A 22910-nucleotide genomic window follows, 5' to 3' on the forward strand; every position below is an offset into this window, starting at 1 on the left:
TAGCATGTACAGCGAGTTCCATCCCCAACACCACAGGGGGAAAAATCTTTATCAAGGCTTTTATTAATTTGTTGAAGATGTCTTGAGACTGAAATAATATTTGCATGTGTAAATACATATGTGTATGTATATATGCTATTTGAACAAGTCACATATACATACATATATATGCATGTTACACTGTCATAGAAGACATATATAAGTTGATAAAACCTTAAAAACAGATATAACAGTAAATTGAATCTACTTGTAAAAAATAGGGAGGAATACTAAGGAATTTAATATCAGCAAACATGTTCCCTTTGAAACAGCAAATTAGATGTGCAGGAGGATTTTGGTCACACTTCAAAGAATAATATGCTGAAATGGAGAGCTATTCTGTTTACTCTTGCTCTCACCGGTGAGGTTTCCCTATGTTAAACAGGCTTTTGATTACTTCAAAGCATGTTTGAAGTCCTCACTCTGCATAGCTCATGCACAAAGACAAATATTCTTCCAAATTTGTGCAGCTCATACTGCTGCACCTTCTAAGTAAGAAGAACCTGCAGTTTCTTGTTTAATTCCTAGTCAATACCTCTTTTATTTAGCTATGACAGTGAAGGTCGTCTGACAAATGTCACATTTCCAACTGGAGTGGTCACAAACCTTCATGGGGACATGGACAAGGCTATCACAGTGGACATCGAATCATCCAGCCGAGAAGAAGATGTCAGCATCACTTCAAATTTGTCCTCAATTGATTCTTTCTACACCATGGTCCAAGGTAAACATGAAAGCGTAATTTTAATTGACAATTTTTAAATACCACTAGCACCCAAACAGAATGTGGTAGCCCTTATTTTCTAAGATATACCAGAAAAGGGGAGATGAAAATATAAACCTGTGGAGACTCTGACAGAGTAATCTAGCATGTAATATTTGTGCAGTTATGTATACATATAAAATTACATAATACACAATATGCTAACCTGAAAATAATGTATTTTTTCCATTCCCATTTAATAAAATAACTTAATCTCAACTCTTTGTATGTGGCATCAGATCATTTTTAGAGTCATCTAACAGTTTCCCAAAGTGCATTCTACCTCTGCCATTTTGGTACAGCAGTTTGAGGGGCAGAGTTTTATGACTACACTATGATGTGGTATTTAAATCTACAATATGATGGAAATTTTGTCCCAAATCCCAAGTACCCATTTTTGTAATGTCCAAATTTCCTGTTTTTTTTCACCCAGTGTATCGGCATATACATTATATTCACCCTCCCTGTAATGGAACTTCCTGTCATAGTTTTTTTTTTAACTCATCTTGGAAAAAGGCTGTAGACTGTGACATTTGCAGTTGTGAGATCATGACTCAGAATAATTACTAAATCTGGTTAAACTTGACTTTTTTTTTTTTTGCCTTTTTCTTTGGTAAACTCTATAATCATCTAAATGTAGTATTGCCTGAATTCATTTCCTTCCCAAATGGTCCTATAGTACTTCAAAATTTTAATTGAGGCAGTGGCCTACATTATGAGAGGACTTTTTAATTTAAAATATTGGTGGATCCTTTTTTAGAAGTCAGTTTCAGGGAAAATATCACTTTATCTTTGGGGATGCAAGGTATAGATACTAATTCTTTCAGAAGGTCTGTGATAAAAGATAAAGGGATGGGTGTAGGGGAGAAGACTCTTCTAAACCTTGGAAGTGGTCATACCAGCCCCCTGAGAGACCTCATACTTGCCTCTTTACAAACTATTAGCTACCTATCTATCAGACAAATTAGAAGTCTGCTAAAGTAGACAAGGACCTTCAATTCTCCGGTTCACCTTTAGTATGTATCTGTACCTTTGACAGCATGAAATACTAGAAACCAAAGCTGTTTTGTTACTCTCTGTAAGAACATAATTAAGTGCTCCTTTTTATTTTAATAAGTCAAAGTTTTAGAAATTTATATCGCTTCTGAATGTACAGCAGACAGGTGTTCAACCCATATCAAATCATTTGTTTTCTACTTCTTGTTCTTTAGATCAGTTAAGAAACAGCTACCAGATTGGCTATGATGGCTCCCTTAGGATCATCTATGCCAGTGGTCTGGATTCACACTACCAGACAGAGCCACATGTTCTGGCTGGCACCGCTAACCCAACAGTGGCCAAAAGAAACATGACTCTTCCTGGTGAGAATGGCCAGAATTTGGTGGAATGGAGATTCCGAAAAGAGCAAGCCCAAGGAAAAGTAAATGTTTTTGGTCGAAAGCTTAGGGTAAGTTATTACTGGAGAGTTGGAGGAGGCTACTCAGACCTCTGTACTATGGAGATGGCCTGACCCACAAGGGCAGGACGGACCTCCTGTTATCCTAGTCCTCCAACATTGAGTGAGTGGCAAGGTGGGGAGTTGAAAGGCTGCCTCAGAACACAAGTTATAGACAGACACCACATCATTAAGATTGCTCATAGTAAAGCTACTTCAAGAAAACTTTAAATGATTGAAAGTAAATTTCTCCTTGGGAAATCAGGAAATTGCATATGGCACAATCCCAAATAGCCTGATGTCAAATCAATTCTTGTTTTACCAATGCTATCTTAATAATCTTAGACTTTTCCTTCACCTACTCAGGAATGATGGCTTTAGTGTGGAGATGGTCATAAGTAAGGACTGAATTAAATATTGGAAGTTTTCCCAGTCATGAGTGTGTATATTGACAGGTGGACCATATTGAATATGTATATTGAGACAACTCGGACACATAATAAGACTGCCAGCCTCAAAACCTAGCTGTCTCTTCACTGTCAGTGGAAAACCCCAACTTGTATTACTTTTTATGAGAAATGTGATATTTCTCATTATGCTTATATAATTCAGCTTTGCAAAATGTTCCCTGCACTTACTTGTTAGGTTTTTTTTTTAATCACTCTCATATTATGGGCCAAATATATCTAGAAGGTAAACTGTGATTTATGATAGCTATTTGGTAAAGACAACATAGATTATATACTGAAACATAGGTTGCAAGAAATCACCTTCAGCCACAATAAACTGAACCTGATTCATTCTTTATATTAGCAAACAAATTTTAGTTTATCAGATAATGTAGATAATTCTTCCTAATATGATTGCCCTTGCCATTTAAAAAATTACTTCAACTCAAGGAGCAAGAACAAAACATGGAGTGTACCATTAATGTCCTCTTTTTCTGCACCAAAAGTGGCTAAATTATTATCCCAACATGCTAACATTATTTACCTTGGCAACCCTTCAGGATAAAAAAATCAGTCTAAATATTGCTTCTAGCTATTTCCAAAAAATAGAAAAGAAGTAAAAAAGAATCAGTGAATTGAAAACAGACTATAGCCATCACTTGGGTCATTCCACTTCAATGGTAAGACAGGTGTTTAGGACCCCACATATATGTCTCTGGAACCTCATGGGAGCCTATCAGTGAGAGGACTGAGAAGGAAACTCAGTAATACACAAGAGGGAAAATCAAGTTTAGGGTAGAAGTTAAAGTGATGGACAGGAAAGAGAGTTCCACACTTCCTTCTGATTGCACTCATGGTCTATTGTCAAAACTCAGCTCCAGCCTTTTCCTCTACTGCACCCAGGAAGCAGTGGCTGCCTGCATCTTCATCAGCTGCTGCCACTCACTGCTTCATCCCTGGGCCTTTGCTGCCTTGGCCATTGCAACTGAAAGCTGATTCACAGGCTTTCTCTTACTCAGTTGTCCCTGAAGCAGGGATAATACACACACACATAGAGGCACACCCATTGTAGGTCTTCCTCAGATGACACAGAGGTACTGTTCGTATCTGTGCTCTCCTCACCCTATGTGGGAGAGGAAACAGAGCACCTAACTAGAATTCAAAACTACATGTTCTAGTAGTAAACCTTGGGGGGACGTCATAACATCTCCAAGCCTTAGTTTCCTTTTGTATTTCATGATATCTAGGTTATGAGAGATTATATTATTAGTATCTAGATAATATCACAATATTACAATCTATATATGATATCTGTAGCTATATACAGGTAAATATAATTTCTCCTGTGCTGCCTCTATTTCACACAATTGTTGCAAGAAGTAAATGAGACAATGTGAAAGTACTTAGAAAATAAGAGGCACAGTTATATAGTTTTTAACCCCAACCCAGGACTCTCAACCACATTTGCAAACATCAATCCTTCCTACCCACAAAAGAGTGGACTAGAAAAGAGGCATTGAACTTGCTGAAAAGGAAACATAAGAAAATAGCAACATGAAAAGCATTTTCCACGTCAGTGGAAAGAAGGAAGAATGGGAAATACTTTGTGCACAAGCCGACCACATGACATACTGCCTGCTAGGTTTTAAGACAAGTTATATCTCAGTGTGTCCCCTCCTACTTTATAAGTGGCATGAAAGAAATTAGGAAGAGAAAGGAAGCCCCGTTTAAAGTCTCTGATTCAAAATAAAGAAAACACCTCTTTAAAGGAAGGAAGGACTAAGGCACAGAGGCATGGGTGTTCATTTTTTTTTTTCTAAATAGCAGAAGCATAATGCCTCCACAAGACATTTGAGAAAATATACTATTTAAAATGGCCTGCTTAGCCACACTGAAAGGAGATTTCCAGCTGGTGCATGCGATTGCTCTCCTAGAGACAATGCCAGGATCACAAAGGAGGGCTTCTCACTTTCAAGATAAGATTGGATGTGCCAGCTCTGACAGCTAATCTGTGGATTCCAGGGGAGGAAATCTAGCGGGAAAATGGTGATATGAAAAGCCAGCTTGGGGACTGAAGCTGGAGAGCCTTCCAAAATAGGGAGAGGAGAGAAGGTGAGGGGACCTGTGGACACAGGCAACATGAATCAGCCCTGGGAGCCATTGGCACCCACCCCTTCCTGAGACCCACAGTGTTTCTCCTCCTACCTCTCATTATTTCCTAGCAGAACATTCTTTACATTTTCGAGTTTTTGACCTAAATTTAGCTATGTGCCTGACATTTGATGGATACTCAAATATTTAGTCAGCGAATGAAGAATGAGGAGAGCCAGCCTCACAGTACGGGTTATCTGTTTCATTGCCTCTAGATCTTCCTAAGAGGGGGGCTATATGAACAGCACACACTTACAGATGTTTGACTACTCCAAGCAAACCTAACACTGAATGTAATAGATAAATAGATAGATCACTATATAAAAGTATGTGTTTGTAAAATGGATGAAAAAGTTTCTTTAAAAGACAAGAATTAGAAAAGGAAACATAAGAAAATAGCAACATGAAAAGCATTTTCTGTGGAACAATGTGTTAGGAAAGGGGGTAAGTACACTAGGAAATAATAACCACATGAAATTATGACAGAGATGCAGGAAAACAGCCTAATAAAGACAATTCCACAGCTTGCTTATTGGCAGCTAAAGTTAAATATAGAGACATGTATCATAGTTCTTATCTTTGTCTTATAATAATTGGCAAATATTTCTTTTATTAGAGGGGGAGAATTGAACCCACCACGGGCACTTAACCACTGAGACACATTCCCAGTCCTTTTTATTTTTTATTTAGAGACAAGGTCTCACTAAGTTGCTTAGGACCTTGCTAAGTTGCTGAGGCTGGCTTTGAACTTGGCAATCCTCCTGCCTCAGCTCCCGAGTTGCTGGGATTAACAGGCATGCGCCACCGTGCCCAGTCAACATTCCTAATTTTTATCAGGGCTAGACTTTAGAAACAGTCATCAATCAATTACAAAGAATAGTTATGGCATTTTAATAGTAAAATTCATCTCCTAAACATGCCCAGAAATCAGATGCTTAAAGGAAAATTTGAGTGAATTATTTTTAAAAAGAAATTCTCAGAATTTGAAAGCCAAAATTGTATGTTTGAAGTCATACATAAATATGGAGTGTGTTTAAATCTTACTCCACTTGTCGAATTGGTGTGATATTTTAACTGAGTGGCCTGGCTTCCAGTAGGAAGCACATGCAATTAGCATTATGGTGGGTACAGAGACATAGAACAATCTGTAGCAAGTTGATACTACAACAGGGATGAGGGGAGGCTTAATATTGTCACCAAGTGTGCTGTGTAACAAGCCAGCCCTCCACATTTTGGATAGGTTAGTGTAACCTGATTGCAATGGCACCTCTCTTTGTGAAAATTATTTAATGTCATTATGATAGTTGTTCAAGCATTCCAGAGGGAAAATTATACTGCCCCCCCTCCCAATATCAAAGGGATGTGCAATTAGTTGCAATCATGCTGGACAAGGCTTTGAAAATAGAGATTTTTCACGCTTAAGAGAAAAATGTAATACAACACAAAGGAATTCATATAATTTCTTATCCATACACAACATTTTTTAGATGGCTGCGCATATCATAATGATCTGATATAAGGTTTTCCATCTTTAGATTAACTATTCAACTTGATATTTTTATAATAATTTAAAATACTTATTAAAAGTCCACTGGATAGACTAATACTGGGCTTTATGACTGTAAAATAAAACTACAAGAAGATTGACATATCATAATTTCTAAAAATTGGAATAAAGCAAGACTGTGTCCTAGAATAGATGTGTCCGCCGACTGCTGCACTTTGTTTATAATACCCAAAGAAGAAAGTCAGAATATCTTTTTGGGGAGAGAGAGAAAAACAGGAAATCTGTTAGTATCTTTTGGAACTGTACAAATTGAATAACAGCAGATCGTGTCTGGAAACTAAGAATGGTTAAGACCTTGGCTTGTGTTGGAAAAAACATTCCCAACACAAATTCAATTACTTCAGTTTGAGAATATAAGAAAGGCATTGCATACAATGTTTGTCTGGATAAAAAGAAAAATTAAAACATCTGCTCCCCCTGTTTGGTCTCACAATGTTTCCAGATGCTTCCTCATGGTGACATTTGGTGTGGTGTGGAGTGGCAACTCTCTCTGATGCTTATCGTTTGATTTTCATCTGGAGGTGTCATGTAGCCAAACCTAAGGAGCAAATCAAGCCAGTCACAGGTAGAGGTAGTGCATAGTTGGGTTCCAGACCTGGCTTTTTGCTCTTATCATATCAGATCTGCACACATGATCTCTTATAATCTATCCAGAGGAGATATTGCAGAGATAAAGGAGAGTTAAGAAAAGCAGTGAAGGATTGAAATACAAATTAAGATGAATGCAAAGTAAAATACACACAGATGGGACAATAATGTGGGCAGCATTGTCCTTGGAAATTACAGTCTTTCCTGGTTACTTGTAGTCTGGAACAACCTAAGGAAAAGAGAAAGAAAGGCAAACCTGAACATTGCGGTTGAGGTGTCTTAAAACACAGTCTGAGAAACCCAAGAGCCCTAGTAAAACTATTTAAATTCTGTGAAACCTCTTCTTCAGGCATCAAAAATATAGGACAAATACAAGATGAAACACTTGATTCTGCCAGTTATCAAGTTAATTTGACATCAAATCTTCTTACAGACTTCAGAAAAGGTATTTGTAACATTAGCTAGCAGCTTCTATCCAAAGTACACTGTTCTGCAAACTGAAACTGGTAAAGCTTCACAAAATTCACATAAGGCAGCAGCAACTAATACACACTCAGAAAGCCTCCAGCCGACTGGTCAGAATCCAATAAAAATCACTGTGAAGCAGAGCCTTAGGGATCTCGTCCAATCTCTTTATTTACAGATGGACAAAATAGATTCAGAAGGGTTAAAAGCCCAAAAGGCAAGCTACCCCTAGGCCCCATCCAGTTTGGAGATCAGGCTTTTTGATTCCTGGGTTCCTCCCCACAAGACCCATGCACACACACTATAATATCCCAATACACACAATTTCTGCTGTGATGTAGTGTTGTGGGGTTGTTATTTTTGTTTCCATATGAGCTGGAGCTAAAAGACTAGAACTGAAAAAATTAAGATCGTCCTCATTTCATCCAGGGCTCTACCCTTTCTCATTTTTTATTAAACATCTCTTTGAAGGTTCCTCCTCCACCAGCCTCATTTCTTTGTAGCTAGACTGTTACCTTTCCCTGGACTTCACAGTACTCCCCTTGAAGAGCTAATTAGACAGGTTAAGCTTCAGTATTTTTGCATGGGACATGTTTAATGTCAATTATAGAATGCAAGATGTAGTTTTATCACAAGTTTTATACAAATATACATATATTTACATATAGCTACTGATGTGAGCTCTGTGTGTGTGTGTAACAGTTTTATGTAATGTCTTAGTCTGTTTTCTGTTTCTATAAGAGAGTACCTAAGATTGGGTAATTTATAAAGGAAAGAAATTTATTTTGGCTCCTGGTTCTGAAAGTCTAAGAACATGACTCCAGGATCCACTCAGCTTCTGGTGAGAGCTCATGGCAGAAAGTGGAAGAGCAAATGGGCATGCTTGGAAGAGACAAAGGAGTTAATGGTTTCAAACAACCTGTTTTCAAGAGAATTAATCTATTCCTGTGAGAACCAGTTCAGTCTCTTGAGAAGGACATTGACCCCTCTTCAAGGCCCCATCTCTCAGCACCAATGTATTGGCAACAAAATTTCAACCCATGTTTTAAGGGGCACAAACCACACACACACACACACACACACACACACACACACACACATATTTTTATATATATAAAACTGATCCACTGGAGCTGTCGATTTTGAAGTTCCTCATTAGAACACAGTCATGTAAAATTAAGCCTTTCCATTTGATTTTTAATAATCAACAGTAAGCACTTTAGTACATAAAAGCCACAGCCCCACAAAGGCGTGGAAGACCAAAGGATGAACAGACCACGGTCTCTGCCCATCAGGGTTCACAGTCTGCCAACACTGTCAGCCACTTGTAAAGCAGAATTTAATCAGGACCACGTTTCCATTGCAATAATGAATGCTGGTTTGTGTATGTCTTGGATCACAGACTGTAACAGTCAGATTTAGCTAAAAAGTGTGGACATGGCACACAGCCACACAGAGACCCTATCGCAACAACATGGTGCTGGATTTGTATATTAAGTGCCATATTCAAACTGTGGATGTGTGGTAGTGAAGGACTCTGAAGTCCCTGCCAGTTAACCAGATGTTATCAAAAGAAAAAGGCATTCTAAAAAAATTGTGACTTTTCAGCGCTGGGCCAAAAGCAATGATCATGTTTGTAACCTCCTGCTATTTAAACTCATTAATAATTTATAGTAATGTGGGTTCCAACTTCTACTTAACTGCTGTTCAAAGGGTTAGAGTCACATTTACCACTGTTTTATTTAATGTAACCATGATTAATTTACTAATGCAATTATTTTCCAATGTCTTTGAGGGGAGGATCTTTGAGTAATTTACATAGGTGTCATGTTTATCACCTTCAGATCTTCTGAAAAAACTTTAAAGCAAATACATTTTGCTATTTTTCTTATCAGTTGCTTTAGTTTACAAAATTTAATTGAAATGGTTTTGAACAAATGCCAGGTTGTCTTTCTGCTTAATAAAACCTTTTAAAAGAACAGATAATCTACTGCCTGGCACTTGTACCCAAGAAGTTGCTAAATTAATTTACTGACAAAGTGAATCAATCATCGTTAATAGTGTTTAAACAATACCCGGGACTCTGAAGAGTAATAAGTGACTAGTATTGGAATAACATGATTTATTTTATCATCTTGTTTGTGTGGTAACAGGTTAATGGCAGAAACCTCCTTTCAGTTGACTTTGATCGGACAACAAAGACAGAAAAAATCTATGACGACCATCGTAAATTTCTGCTGAGGATCGCATACGACACATCAGGACATCCAACTCTCTGGCTGCCAAGTAGCAAGCTGATGGCTGTCAACGTCACCTATTCATCCACAGGTCAAATCGCCAGCATCCAGAGAGGAACCACTAGTGAAAAAGTAGATTATGACGGACAGGGGAGGATTGTATCGCGGGTCTTTGCTGATGGTAAAACATGGAGTTACACATACTTAGAAAAGGTACGTCTGCACAACGTGGCTCCAAATAGTGAGGGATGATTAGCATTTTCCAGCAGTCACCCTGAGCACTACAAGGTAGGGTGGGGGAACAGCAACACAGGAATGAGTTCCATTTATTATTCTAAGTATCAATATGGCAGTCATAGTGGTACAGCAGTGATGAATTTCTGCATTAGCAAAGTAGTTTCTCCTTAGTTAAGTTCCACTATCCGAGACCCTTTTAAGTGATTTATGCTGTAAACAAACAAGCACTAACACTATCCACCTGCCAAGCTTGTACATTGACAACATTCACAAATTAGACCTTGAGCTTGTAAGTCATTTGTAAATAATTTCTGTGCTGGCTCTTTCATTTAAGAAAGAGCCTTACATTAGCACAGTTAAAGCTGTCAGTTTTGCATTGTTCCTGGCAGAACTTCAACAGAACCATAAAAAGCATGTAGGTCCTATTTATGCATTATTAACCAAAAGAGGGTTATTTTCTTAGAAAGCCATGCTTTCAGATACTTGTGGCATCTCTCTTTTCTCCTATATATAATAGATAAGCATTGCCACTTAGGCTTTTTCCCATTCCTAAGAACTATGCACAATACCAGAAATGGAGAATTGGAGTTAGTTACACATGTGCAAAATGCTAAACTGTACAACGTGTGGCTTGGGATATTGACGAGGGTCAAGAGGAAATGAAAAAGGAAGAAAAGCAGAAGGATGGGAGACCATAATTCTGTTCTTAAGAAATATAATCCACCAAAGAGCATATTCATGAGAAGTTTCATTTGCCTTTGAGACAGACATTAGCCCTAGAAAATGATGCAATTTTGAGTTCCTTTACGTCTCAAGTCTCAAAGCCAATTACACAGCCCCTGCTACAAACTCAACCCTCAACAGTTGCTGCCTTCACCCTTACATGTTTCAGAAGTTACACAGAGTAACCTTTGTCACATAAAAATACCACATGCACATCATTGCTGTGCTCACCTCACAAAACCCTGTTCTTCACCAGCTGTGCTCCACAGAACCCCTCAGTCAACACCAAACCCCCTCCACGTGAGCCAGCTCATCTAGTTCCAAGTGGCCTGTACATAGACTGCCCTTCCTGACAAACAGCTTCAGGTTCAAATCACAGTGCAGCATTTAAGGCAGCCTCCCAACTCTGGGATGCTTCCAGCCAGGACCCTCCTGGCCAGTCTGCTCTTGCAAACCCGGTTGTCTTCTCTCCTTAGAAGAGACTCACCCTTGAGACCATGGACAATGCCTGTTACATGATAAGCTCCCTCAATGCCAACCATTCCACTCTACAGTTGGTCATTTGATTGTTTTTTATTTGCCTAGAGAGTACAGAGTTTACACATATCTCTGGAAACAAATCCTGACACCTGGCAGATATTTTACACTCCAAGGTAACAAACCCCAAGGCAGCTTCTTCAAGTGGGAAAGGAATAGACTGGAACAGTTTTCCCAATTTAAGCACATTAAAGGGACAGGTAATGGAAATATGAATACCCAGACCTTCAAATTGATAGTGGTGATCATAATGTGACTGAAAACGTTTAAATGAACCAAGAGTAAATCATTGATAAGAGCCTTGGTCACTAAATGGCAAAGGCAGTAACCAAGATCACCTGCTTACATAGGTGGAGATCAGAAAAGCCAATGAGTCCTTTCTCATTATCTCTCCCAAATTCCTAAACTCATCCCAAACTGTTTCCATTTCTTGCTAGGATAGGCACCCAAAGCCAAAATTACTTAACACAAAACATGAAATGTTTTACCAACTACCATCAAATACATTAAACAACTGCAAAACTAGGTACAAATTCCTGTGGATTACAGTTGTCCAAGCCTTCCTTGGAAGTATGCAGACTTTCAGGGAAAACTTTTGGGACATTTACTGTCCAACCCATATGTTAGTCAGCTTTATGTTGCTTCGACAAAATACCAACTTCAAAGGAGGAAAGACTTATTTTGACTCAACACTTTCAGAAGTTTGAGTTCATGGTCTCTTGGCTCCATTTTTCTGGGGGCCTGTGGAAAGGTAAAAGATCATGGCAGGGAACATAAAGCTGTTCATCTCATTCAAGGCTATCAGGAAGCCCAAAGGAAGTGAAGAAGGGGTCAGGGTCTCAGTGTGCCCTCCAAGGGAATACACTCAGTGACCTAACATCCTTCCACTAGGCTCCACCTCTTAAAAGTTTCACCATCTCCCAATAGCACCACAGGCTGGCAGCCAAGCCTTCAACACGTGGCCTGGGGGACATTTAACATCCAAACCGTAGCACCCACATATAAAAACTGACCCAAGGATATAGCCATAGAGGAGATTGTGCAGGCACCTACATCATGAAAACTGTTTTTGAAGATGATGGAATGAGTCTTGGACAAAGAATTGTGCATTTCCATGTCAGAAGCAAAGGAATAAGTCCCAGAGACCTTCCACCCTAACCTTCCTCTCTGTTCTGCCATCATTCCATTGGGTCTAATGGGGGTTGTAGGAAGCCTTACCAGAGGAAAGAACCACTAAGCCCTATAGGGCTTGATTATGATTGAGCTTCACTTAACCAGCCTCAGGGCTGACATTTTCTCCTGTTGACTCAATAAATAGATGCCATTCATCTCTCAGCAATTACTTGCAAGATATATTTTTAATCATATATTTTTTCATTTCATAATTTAGCACCAAAGTATATGTAGTCCAGAAACCATTATGATAGTACCTTGGGTACAAATCAGATTTGGTACCCACAAAAGGAAATATCAAAATGCAGATTTTAGTGTCAATACAGATAACTCATAATAATTTCCAAAATAAACAAGTAACCATATCTAAATTTAAGTCCATATCTCTGTTAAAGCTATTTATAGCTCTCATTCACCATGTGATTAACAGTGTTTGTCGACATTCATGCTTTATGTGCATGTTATCCATGTTGGGCTAATTTTACGCCTCCTCTTCATGGAATAATATTTTGAATGTTCCTCCCCCAAATTAAGACATGATTTGAGTGGCTCTTCAATCAAACAAGGGGGAGAGCCACCGTAGTAAATAATTGCTAATTATGGATAGGATTGCATTTTTCCCGTGCTGTTTTCTCCTTGAAATATTGTCTTTGAAGCAGCTTTGTTCATGCCTGTATTATGACTTATCCAAATCCATTGACAATCTGCTGGTTGGCTGTGAATGCCTGGGAAAAGAATGGTGCAATCATGACAAACAGCACATTATGAATCTCGAGCCACTAATTGCAGAACCCCCCGCAATTAAGCATCCAAGCAAATTAGGCAGGGAATCATTAACAACATGTAAGGTCAAGGATAACTCAATTAAAATGAAAACCATTTTCTCAAGCGAAATGTTTCTGTGTATTTGTGGTCACTAAATCTACTTTCACTTCCCCCATTTGCAAACACTGGATAACACTGCGTGCTCTCTTTACAGTCCATGGTTCTTCTGCTTCATAGCCAGCGGCAGTACATCTTTGAATACGATATGTGGGACCGTCTGTCTGCCATCACCATGCCCAGTGTGGCTCGCCACACCATGCAGACCATCCGGTCCATTGGCTACTACCGCAACATATACAACCCCCCTGAAAGCAATGCCTCCGTCATCACAGACTACAACGAGGAAGGGCTGCTTCTGCAAACGGCTTTCCTGGGTACAAGTCGGAGGGTCTTATTCAAGTATAGAAGGCAAACCAGGCTCTCAGAAATTTTATATGATAGCACAAGAGTTAGTTTTACCTATGATGAAACAGCAGGAGTCCTAAAAACAGTAAACCTCCAGAGTGACGGTTTCATTTGCACCATTAGATATAGGCAAATCGGCCCCCTGATTGACAGACAGATTTTCCGCTTTAGCGAAGACGGGATGGTAAATGCGAGATTTGACTATAGTTATGACAACAGCTTTCGAGTGACCAGCATGCAGGGTGTCATCAATGAAACTCCACTGCCCATCGATCTCTATCAGTTCGATGACATTTCTGGAAAAGTTGAGCAGTTCGGAAAATTCGGAGTTATATATTATGATATTAACCAGATCATTTCTACAGCTGTAATGACTTATACGAAGCACTTTGATGCCCATGGCCGCATCAAGGAGATTCAGTATGAAATATTCAGGTCACTCATGTACTGGATTACAATTCAATATGATAACATGGGTCGGGTAACCAAGAGAGAGATTAAAATAGGGCCCTTTGCCAACACTACCAAATATGCTTATGAATATGACGTTGATGGACAGCTCCAAACCGTTTACCTAAATGAAAAGATCATGTGGCGTTACAACTATGATCTGAATGGAAACCTCCACTTACTGAATCCAAGCAACAGTGCACGTTTGACACCTCTTCGTTATGACCTGAGAGACAGAATCACTCGACTGGGTGACGTTCAATATCGGTTGGATGAGGATGGTTTCCTGCGTCAGAGAGGCACTGAAATCTTTGAATATAGCTCCAAGGGGCTCCTGACTCGAGTGTACAGTAAAGGCAGTGGCTGGACAGTGATCTATCGTTATGATGGCCTAGGAAGGCGTGTTTCTAGCAAAACCAGTCTAGGACAGCACCTGCAGTTTTTTTACGCTGACCTGACTTATCCCACTAGGATTACTCATGTCTACAACCATTCAAGTTCAGAAATTACCTCCCTTTATTATGATCTCCAAGGACATCTTTTTGCCATGGAAATCAGCAGTGGGGATGAATTCTATATTGCATCAGATAACACAGGAACACCATTGGCAGTTTTCAGTAGCAACGGGCTTATGCTAAAACAGATTCAGTACACCGCATATGGTGAGATCTATTTTGACTCCAACATTGACTTTCAACTAGTAATTGGATTTCACGGTGGCCTCTATGACCCACTCACCAAATTAATCCACTTTGGAGAAAGAGATTATGACATTTTGGCAGGACGATGGACAACACCTGACATAGAAATCTGGAAAAGAATCGGAAAGGACCCGGCCCCTTTTAACCTATATATGTTTAGGAATAACAACCCTGCAAGCAAAATTCATGATGTGAAAGATTACATCACAGGTAAGCGCTTTTTTTTTTCCAAAGTGCTAAATTTCTGTAACCACTAGATTAATACAAACTATAACTGGAATTGACCTTTTAAATGTACTTTTGTCTCCATGGATTCATAGAGAAACTACAAAGGTAAAATGAAACATATTTTCTTCCTGCCGATGCTCAAGGACACAAGACATGGAATCCAGTCATTTATGGAAGGGAAGAGACATGGGGGAGCAAAAGACATGATACACTCAGAGTTCCAAAATTAAAGTTTCAGTCTCAACTGCTGTCCTACAAATTGTATAGCTTTGTAATCAAGGTCATTTTTTGAGTCTCAGTTGCTCTGTTAGTCAGTTTCCTAACAAAATATCTGAGATGGTCAGTTATTAAGAGGAACGATTTGGGCTCACAGTTTTGGAGCTTCCAGTCTATGTTCAATTGATCCCAATGCTTTGGGCCTGTGGCGAGGCAGCATGTTAAGACAAGAGCACATGGCAGCCAGAAAGCAAAGTGGAAAGAGGAAAAGACCTGGTTCTCACAGTCCCCTTCAAAGGCATGCCCCCAGTGACCTACAGCCCCAGCTCTCCAAGGTTCCACCATCTCCCAATAGCACTCCCCTGGGGGACCAGTTCTTTAATACATGGACATTTGGAGAACATTCAACATCTAAACTATAGCAGTTGCCTTAAATATAAAGTGGGAACAAAAATAAGTACCTAAAGCATAAAATATATGCAGTTTTTCATTACACAATAATTGCCTTACAAATGTGCAATGTTGGGTTTATAATTCATATGTAAAATTCTAGTAGAGATAGTTATGGGAAACAACACAGTGTGACCCACCCTCTCATCCCTGGAAGGTTTTAAATCACTCTTGATTGCCATCATGTCAGGATAATAAGGGGGCAGTTTCTCCTCTCAGTTGCTTAGCCAGTGAATTGTTTCTCTTCTTGCTTCTGTGTTCTTACACCACTGTCTTGTCATTTAGTTCAATTCTTGCATGATGACAACTACTAGAAGGCACACTAGTATTGCCACCACTCTGGGATAATTGTCAGGCTATAGGTTTAAATTCTTCCCAAGTTTGGTGCTTGTTACTCTTTCAGTATTGCAAGAGTTAAACCATCAATTTCCACTTCTACCACCAAAAACAACCAGAATATAGGAAAGACAAGGTCCTTACAAGCACTGGCTGACTTCTTCACTCATCCTTTACTCCAAGAATTCTGAATCCTCCTGCTTTCCATTCCAATTATATTGCCATAATTAACCTGTCTACCAAATTTAGGTTTCCTGGAAGAAGTTTGTCTCCTGTTTTCTTGTTTGGTTTAGGGGTTTTCGGTTTTATTTCAGCGTGTGCTGGATGCCCCAGGCTGCCTCTTTTCTAGCTCAGTATCTAAGGCATAGTGAGATTTCTGTTCTCTCAGTTCTCGAGGCAGCTCTCAAAATGCTGCCCCCTGTTCATTTTGCATCCATTTCCTACTTTTCCAGACTGCCTAAAGCTTTCCATATCTCTTTTCCATATGAACCAGCTAGAAGTCCCTAATTCAGCCACCCCCTCCTGGGGTTTCATCCAGGGTGTTTCAGTACATATCTGTATTCAAATCCCATTATTTGGCAGTACTTTTCAATACTTAAGATCCTTCCATTTGTATTTAGGCAGACAGTGTATAAAGTAGAATCTTCACCCTCGAGACTCCAATATTTGGAAGAATTTTCCCCAAAACATAAGTCTCCCCTGTGGTCTTTTACACACTCACTCCCACCAAAAAAGTACCACTTTCCATCCTATGTGAACAACATGAGGATTTATTTCTGCCCCCTCCACCACCACCACCACCAGTCCATTTAAAGAAGAGAGACTACCACTAGTTCTGTAGGCAAATGGACAAAGCACCTGCCCGCCTGGCGATGAGGTGAGAGTTTGTGCCCTGGAGAAGGAAATAGGAAGCAAGTGGCCCTCCATCATTCTGACAAGCAGTTTACCACGGGTTATTTAAGGGGTGTTGACAGGGGCTGCCTGAAAGGCTGGAAAGCCCACAGCTCCTGAATTCATCCTCTCCTAGCAACGTGGACTGCGGGGAATGCCGTTGCAGCATTTTCTGAAAAACATCAAAAGAGAGATGGAACAGCATAAAATATATTAGGTGAAATGCAATTTCAAATTTTCCAGCAATGTGCTTAATATATAAAATAATCTACACCCAACTGTACTCATAAAGCTGCAAGCCTGCTGAGTAGTTCTGTAACATTATAACCTCCAGAATAGAATAAAAGCCTTATTCTGAGCTTAATGGCTTTTGGAGTCACATGGCAATATTTTAAAATACCATTTTAAAGGTTTCCAGGTTCTCTCCCCAAAAAGTTTGTCTCCACCTGTGCACAGTGAGCCTTTGAAGTCATAACTGATGGTAATCAGAACTTCTGTGCCCTTGGCCAGTGTTACCAGCTTTTAGCATTCATCTTTGATTAAGAATCAACTGTTCATTTTAATACTCTCAATTGAGGGTTTTTATTAATAGAAAATGGGTTGTAGAAGTCCGCATATCCTTGGGCAAGCTTTTGAAAGCTAATACACAACTTCTATTTAAGAACAGCCTTTACTAACTACAAAACAGATTTCATTTGTTTTCTACAACGTCTTTTTCATGCTGCTGTGCATTGTTATTATCCTTTTCATCATTATTACTGGCACAGGATGCAGTTTCCCACTTGTGACAGTTTATCCGGTTGGAGTGAGTATCTAATACTTGCCTTTTGTAGCATTTGCCATAGGTGTGCTATTGAGGTTATTGTCTTCATCTAAAAATAGAGAGTAGGTCTGAAATGGTAGGAGGAAGGCAGACACATGCACGTTTTCAGATTTTTATTTGTGAAATTAGAGTTTTTTAAGGTAAGAATTTAAATTTATGAAAGCACAAAATAAACCCTAACACCTTTCATTTTGAACATTCTTCTCCTAGATGTTAACAGCTGGCTGGTGACATTTGGCTTCCATCTGCACAATGCTATTCCTGGATTCCCCGTTCCCAAATTTGATTTAACAGAACCTTCTTATGAACTTGTGAAGAGTCAGCAGTGGGATGATGTGCCGGTAAGAAACTAAAAGCAGAACTAGGAAAAGGTGGCAAATGGCTGCTTGTGTCTTATTTACCCATATTTAATCAAACTATCCTTGTGAAAACTGTACCAAAGACTCTTTTTCATCTTTTTATCCTTTTAAGAAGGGAAAATCGACATTTCCTCTGCATTTCTGTTCAGCAAACCAGGAGCCCGTTAAACAGGCTTAAATCTCTTTTTAGTGATGCTAATAAAAATACAGAAAGATATTATCAAAAGGTAATAAAAGGCAGAAGCTCATTTTTGAGTGCTGGGTTTCTACAGAGAACCCCAAGAAAGTACATTTATGACACTTGGGACCTGAAGGTGAAGACACAGTAAACAAGAAAGCAGGGGATGCATATTACAAGTTAGCAACCCACGAACAATGCCACAGAGTTCAGCCTCTTTGAAATATTCACAGTGGTTTCATGAGGGAAAAAATTAAAATAAAGTGTCCTTAGTGAGGCTCTACCAACAACCAGGTGTTTATGGAATTTTCCTGAACATAACAGGAGGCCTGCAACTGTTGTGAGAAATAACATAAGAAAAAGGATGGGAAATTGCAAAGTCAACACTGCCATGTCAGAAAGTAGCACTTTAAATTCCCATCATTCAGTGATCAGAAAGGAATGCACAACACCACGCGAGGCTTTCTAGCTTAAAGCAAGAATAATTAGAGATCAAGAAATTGGGTTGCCCATTAGTGATAAGGAGAAGAGAGTGCAGAGTTTATTAGAAAGATTAATCCCCCCAGCAATTTCCTATAATTTCAATGAATACAAAGAGAAAAGGCAATCATGATTACAGCGCACACGCACATGGTGTATACACTGCCAATTTATCTATTTTCTGGTACAGGTTTCATACTTAACATGAAAGCTTTTTATTTTCCAGCTGTCACCTTTACATTTAAAAAGCAAAACCATCAAGGTTCAGGAAACCACGTTAACATTTCTAATTGCAAATACATCTTCACTGATAAAGTGCCATGAAGGCATACTGAAGTTTCCTAATACATTTGAACACACACGTCCTAATTGTGTATGATATTCCAACAAATCTGAAAACACTTAAATCTAACTGTACAAACAAGACTTGCCAACATTTTTTCCTAGGCAGCCTTTTAATATGGTTCAAGTTCCTTGTCAAGAGAGGCGCGCAGTAAGGACAGCTTAGAGAATCAGGCAAGGACACTGAGGCTGCCCAAGTGCAAAAAACAAATGTTTCTTTGACTGCTGCAAATGAAACAGATGTTTCCATTTGGGAAACACTGGCCAAACATCTGGTAGTTTAAGAAATGGCTGGGTTAAGATGCCCCAATTTAAAACATTTGCCAGTGGTGATGATCCACTGTTCCTAAGTCTGTGAAAAATAACTGTTTTCCTAAAGTAATGCTCATCTCCAGATGCCCCCTTTGTCCACTCATTCCTCTACAGTTCAGTTCTGCAATTACCTGAAGATTTTCATCTGAGAATTGTGTTCACCAGGAGAGGGGGCAGAGTTGACTTCAATCAGAGCTCAAGTATTTCAAAGCATATAAAACGGGGTCCAGTGATCTGCCCCCAGGCACCCCAGCCTTGGAAAAAGCATCTAGGAATTATAAGGGGGAAAGTTAAAGACATGAGTATTTTGCCCAGGTTAGAAACTAAAAGGGCTTTGGGTAATAGGTGATGGAGTCCCCTCTTTAACATTTCAAAAGCCATTTGGATCATCTTGAGGGGAGGGGATCTTCAATGCATTCCTACCCCCAGGTTGTGTAAGCCTTTTCATCTCTAAAGAACGAGCTGAGATATATGCGTAGGTCCTCTCCACCCAGGTCCCCTCATTTTTTAGTCCAGAGTAGGAAGGTGGCCAGGATTTGCGACCAGGTGCCACAAATGATTTTTCAACTGTCCCCCTGTTGTGTTTCATTTTTCAGCCCATTTTTGGGGTCCAGCAGCAAGTGGCGAGGCAAGCCAAGGCTTTCCTGTCCCTGGGGAAGATGGCCGAGGTGCAGGTGAGCAGGCGCAAGGCCGGAAGCGAGCAGTCGTGGCTGTGGTTCGCCACCGTCAAGTCGCTGATCGGCAAGGGCGTCATGCTGGCGGTCAGCCAGGGCCGCGTGCAGACCAACGTGCTCAACATCGCCAACGAGGACTGCATCAAGGTGGCAGCCGTGCTCAACAACGCCTTCTACCTGGAGAACCTGCACTTCACCATCGAGGGCAAGGACACGCACTACTTCATCAAGACCACCACGCCAGAGAGCGACCTGGGCACCCTGCGGCTGACGAGCGGCCGCAAGGCGCTGGAGAACGGCATCAACGTGACCGTGTCACAGTCCACGACGGTGGTCAACGGCAGGACTCGCAGGTTCGCCGACGTGGAGATGCAGTTCGGTGCGCTGGCGCTGCACGTGCGCTACGGCATGACGCTGGACGAGGAGAAGGCGCGCATCCTGGAGCAGGCGCGCCAGCGCGCGCTCGCCCGGGCTTGGGCGCGCGAGCAGCAGCGCGTGCGCGACGGCGAGGAGGGCGCGCGCCTCTGGACGGAGGGCGAGAAGCGGCAGCTGCTGAGCGCCGGCAAGGTGCAGGGCTACGACGGGTACTACGTACTCTCGGTGGAGCAGTACCCCGAGCTGGCCGACAGCGCCAACAACATCCAGTTCCTCCGACAAAGCGAGATCGGCAAGAGGTAACCCCCGGGCCGCCCCGGCTGCGGAGGGACTGCCGCGCTGCTCTTCCGCCAAGACGACCAAACTGGTTTGCTGCATTTCTCTTGAGCCTAAACCACACCCCTTTGCTCAGATTTTTCTGTAGCACAATCCGAATCGGACTCTCCGACCCAGAAGAGCCTTCCAGGAGAATGACACTGCTATGAAAAGTGTACACACAGACACACAGACACACAATACAAAAACAAAGACGACTTTTTTCTGAATGACCTTAAAGGTGATCGGCTTTAAAGAATATGTTTACATATGCATATCGCTGCACTCAGTTGGACTGAAAGTATTAAAAGAAAAAAATCATAAAGGAAAAAAGGCCTAAACATTTTGCTCTGGGCCGTCTGTTCCTTTGAGGCACTGTATTTAACTAAGGTTTAAAAAATGCGTACAGTGTTTCCAAATATTACCGAATTGTCGACCTTTGCTTACAAGAAGTAGTCTCTCTGCATAGGATGTGATATATATCTCTGTTCATTTTACAATGTGGGGCAAAATTACTGTTTATAGACAACCCAACTTCTTTCCCTGTGCTGCTTTGTAAAAGGACATTGGCACAAGTGACTTCTGCTCCAGCGGGGATTTAATAATGGATTTTACAATGCTAACGTGGTTTGCCTTGGGGAAAAAACTGGCAAATAGAATCCTTGTCACTGATAAGCAAAGGAAACCCTGATTTTTTTGTAAATTATGTGAGACAAGTTGTTTATGGATTTTTATATGAATTACAATTTACTGTACATCAAATATTAGTCTCAGAGGAGTTAATTTATGTAAAGTGTTTAAAAAGTTTATACTTAAAAATAAAATGATAAAAACATGTGAACTGTGTGATTTTTTTAAAAAGGATTGCACCTTTTATTATATGTTATAGCTGTACAGTATAAATTATTATATTGTAGAGATATAACAACTTATGCCTATAATGTCCAGAAGTGTTAATATTTTTGTATTAGGTTGAAAAAATGTGCAACTTTCTATCACTAGATGGATAGGACAGTGCAATCCTAAGTGGGTGGCTCATCAGAGAACTGCTCCTTTCTCTTTCTTCTCTTTTTCATCTTGCCAGTGACCTCAGCCCTTATCAACTAAGAGGCACAATAGAAAACCAAGGCTGGTGGAATGTGACAGAAGATGGGGTGGGGGGCGGGGGTAGGAGGGGTTCCCTGGCCCTCTTGAGGCCCTAAAAGTCAACAGGGAGTTGATATAATTAACCACAGGGTTTTTACTGTTATAGTACTATCCCTGGGTGCTCCATTTCATGATGGAGGAGAGAGACCACATCAGATGTTCCGGAAACGTTTGTGGGAGGAAAGGATCTGATGTCGTCGTGACCATAACCTGTCATATTACGGTGTAGGAAAGATAGCAGAAACCGAACAGTGGTGAGCAAGCCAGAGGGAGCCAGTTAGGGTCACTCTGCTGGTCTTGGACTTGGACTCTCTGGTCAGTGAGAGGGACCAAAATAGGGAGACAGAAGGTCCTATAAGCCCTCATGACCCAACCATCTTGGGGGCTGGTTTGAACGGCAGCCTCTGTTGTCTCGGGGATGCCGGGTGGCAGATCCAGCAGGAAGGGAACTGACAGCCGTGCCCCCTGCACATGGGCGTGTGGGCCCCCGTGCATCGCCATCTGCACTTCTGTGCCGGCCCAACCGCTCTGACAAATCTCTTTTGTGAGCACCAAATTCAGCCACAAAAAATATTTTTAGAAAATATTTCTCAGTTCATTGAGCTATAGTACACACTGTTTTCCTCTATGTATAATGGTGATAAAATATAGCAAGTGAACATGTCGTAAATATAAAGGTTCAAGTGATGTATTGAAAATAATTTTCTAACTGCTTTGTATGTATCACATACTCTAAATTGCACAGTAGGCGTGTTTATTAAACAGATTGGCTGGGAAAAGTTTCAAAATAGCTACTGAATTTACAGTATCAGTGCTATTACTGTCTTTGTGTATTTGGTAGAGCATACCGAAGTAATTAATCTTCTAATGAATGCTGATATTTTATTAGAATGAAAGCACAGATTAGCATTAATATTTTTTATCCTGGAAATCCTTTGGCAAGTATTATGAAGCCCAAATTTAGAAAACTATGAGATTTCAAACCACATAAACGTGACTCTGTTTTACATTTTATTTTTTAACTGTTAACTTAGATATTT

At 40.3% G+C, this 22910-nt stretch overlaps 1 protein-coding gene across 5 annotated transcripts in view; it reads left to right on the forward strand.

Annotated features, from left to right (window-relative positions):
* The window catches only part of Tenm3 (teneurin transmembrane protein 3), a 453046-nt gene extending 432194 nt beyond the window's left edge, over positions 1–20852 (forward strand). For all 5 annotated transcript variants that reach the window (XM_047548919.1, XM_047548916.1, XM_047548917.1 and 2 more), the window contains 6 exons: positions 588–763; positions 2014–2249; positions 9611–9907; positions 13344–14955; positions 17900–18030; positions 19957–20852. In XM_047548919.1, the coding sequence (XP_047404875.1) occupies positions 588–763; positions 2014–2249; positions 9611–9907; positions 13344–14955; positions 17900–18030; positions 19957–20712 (3208 nt within the window). In that variant the 3' untranslated portion in view covers positions 20713–20852. The remainder of the gene's footprint in view (positions 1–587; positions 764–2013; positions 2250–9610; positions 9908–13343; positions 14956–17899; positions 18031–19956) is intronic.
* The last annotated feature ends 2058 nt before the right edge of the window (positions 20853–22910 follow it).

Source organism: Sciurus carolinensis, chromosome 4, assembly GCF_902686445.1.
Source record: "Sciurus carolinensis chromosome 4, mSciCar1.2, whole genome shotgun sequence".
In the NCBI taxonomy this organism is placed as follows: Eukaryota; Metazoa; Chordata; class Mammalia; order Rodentia; family Sciuridae; genus Sciurus; species Sciurus carolinensis.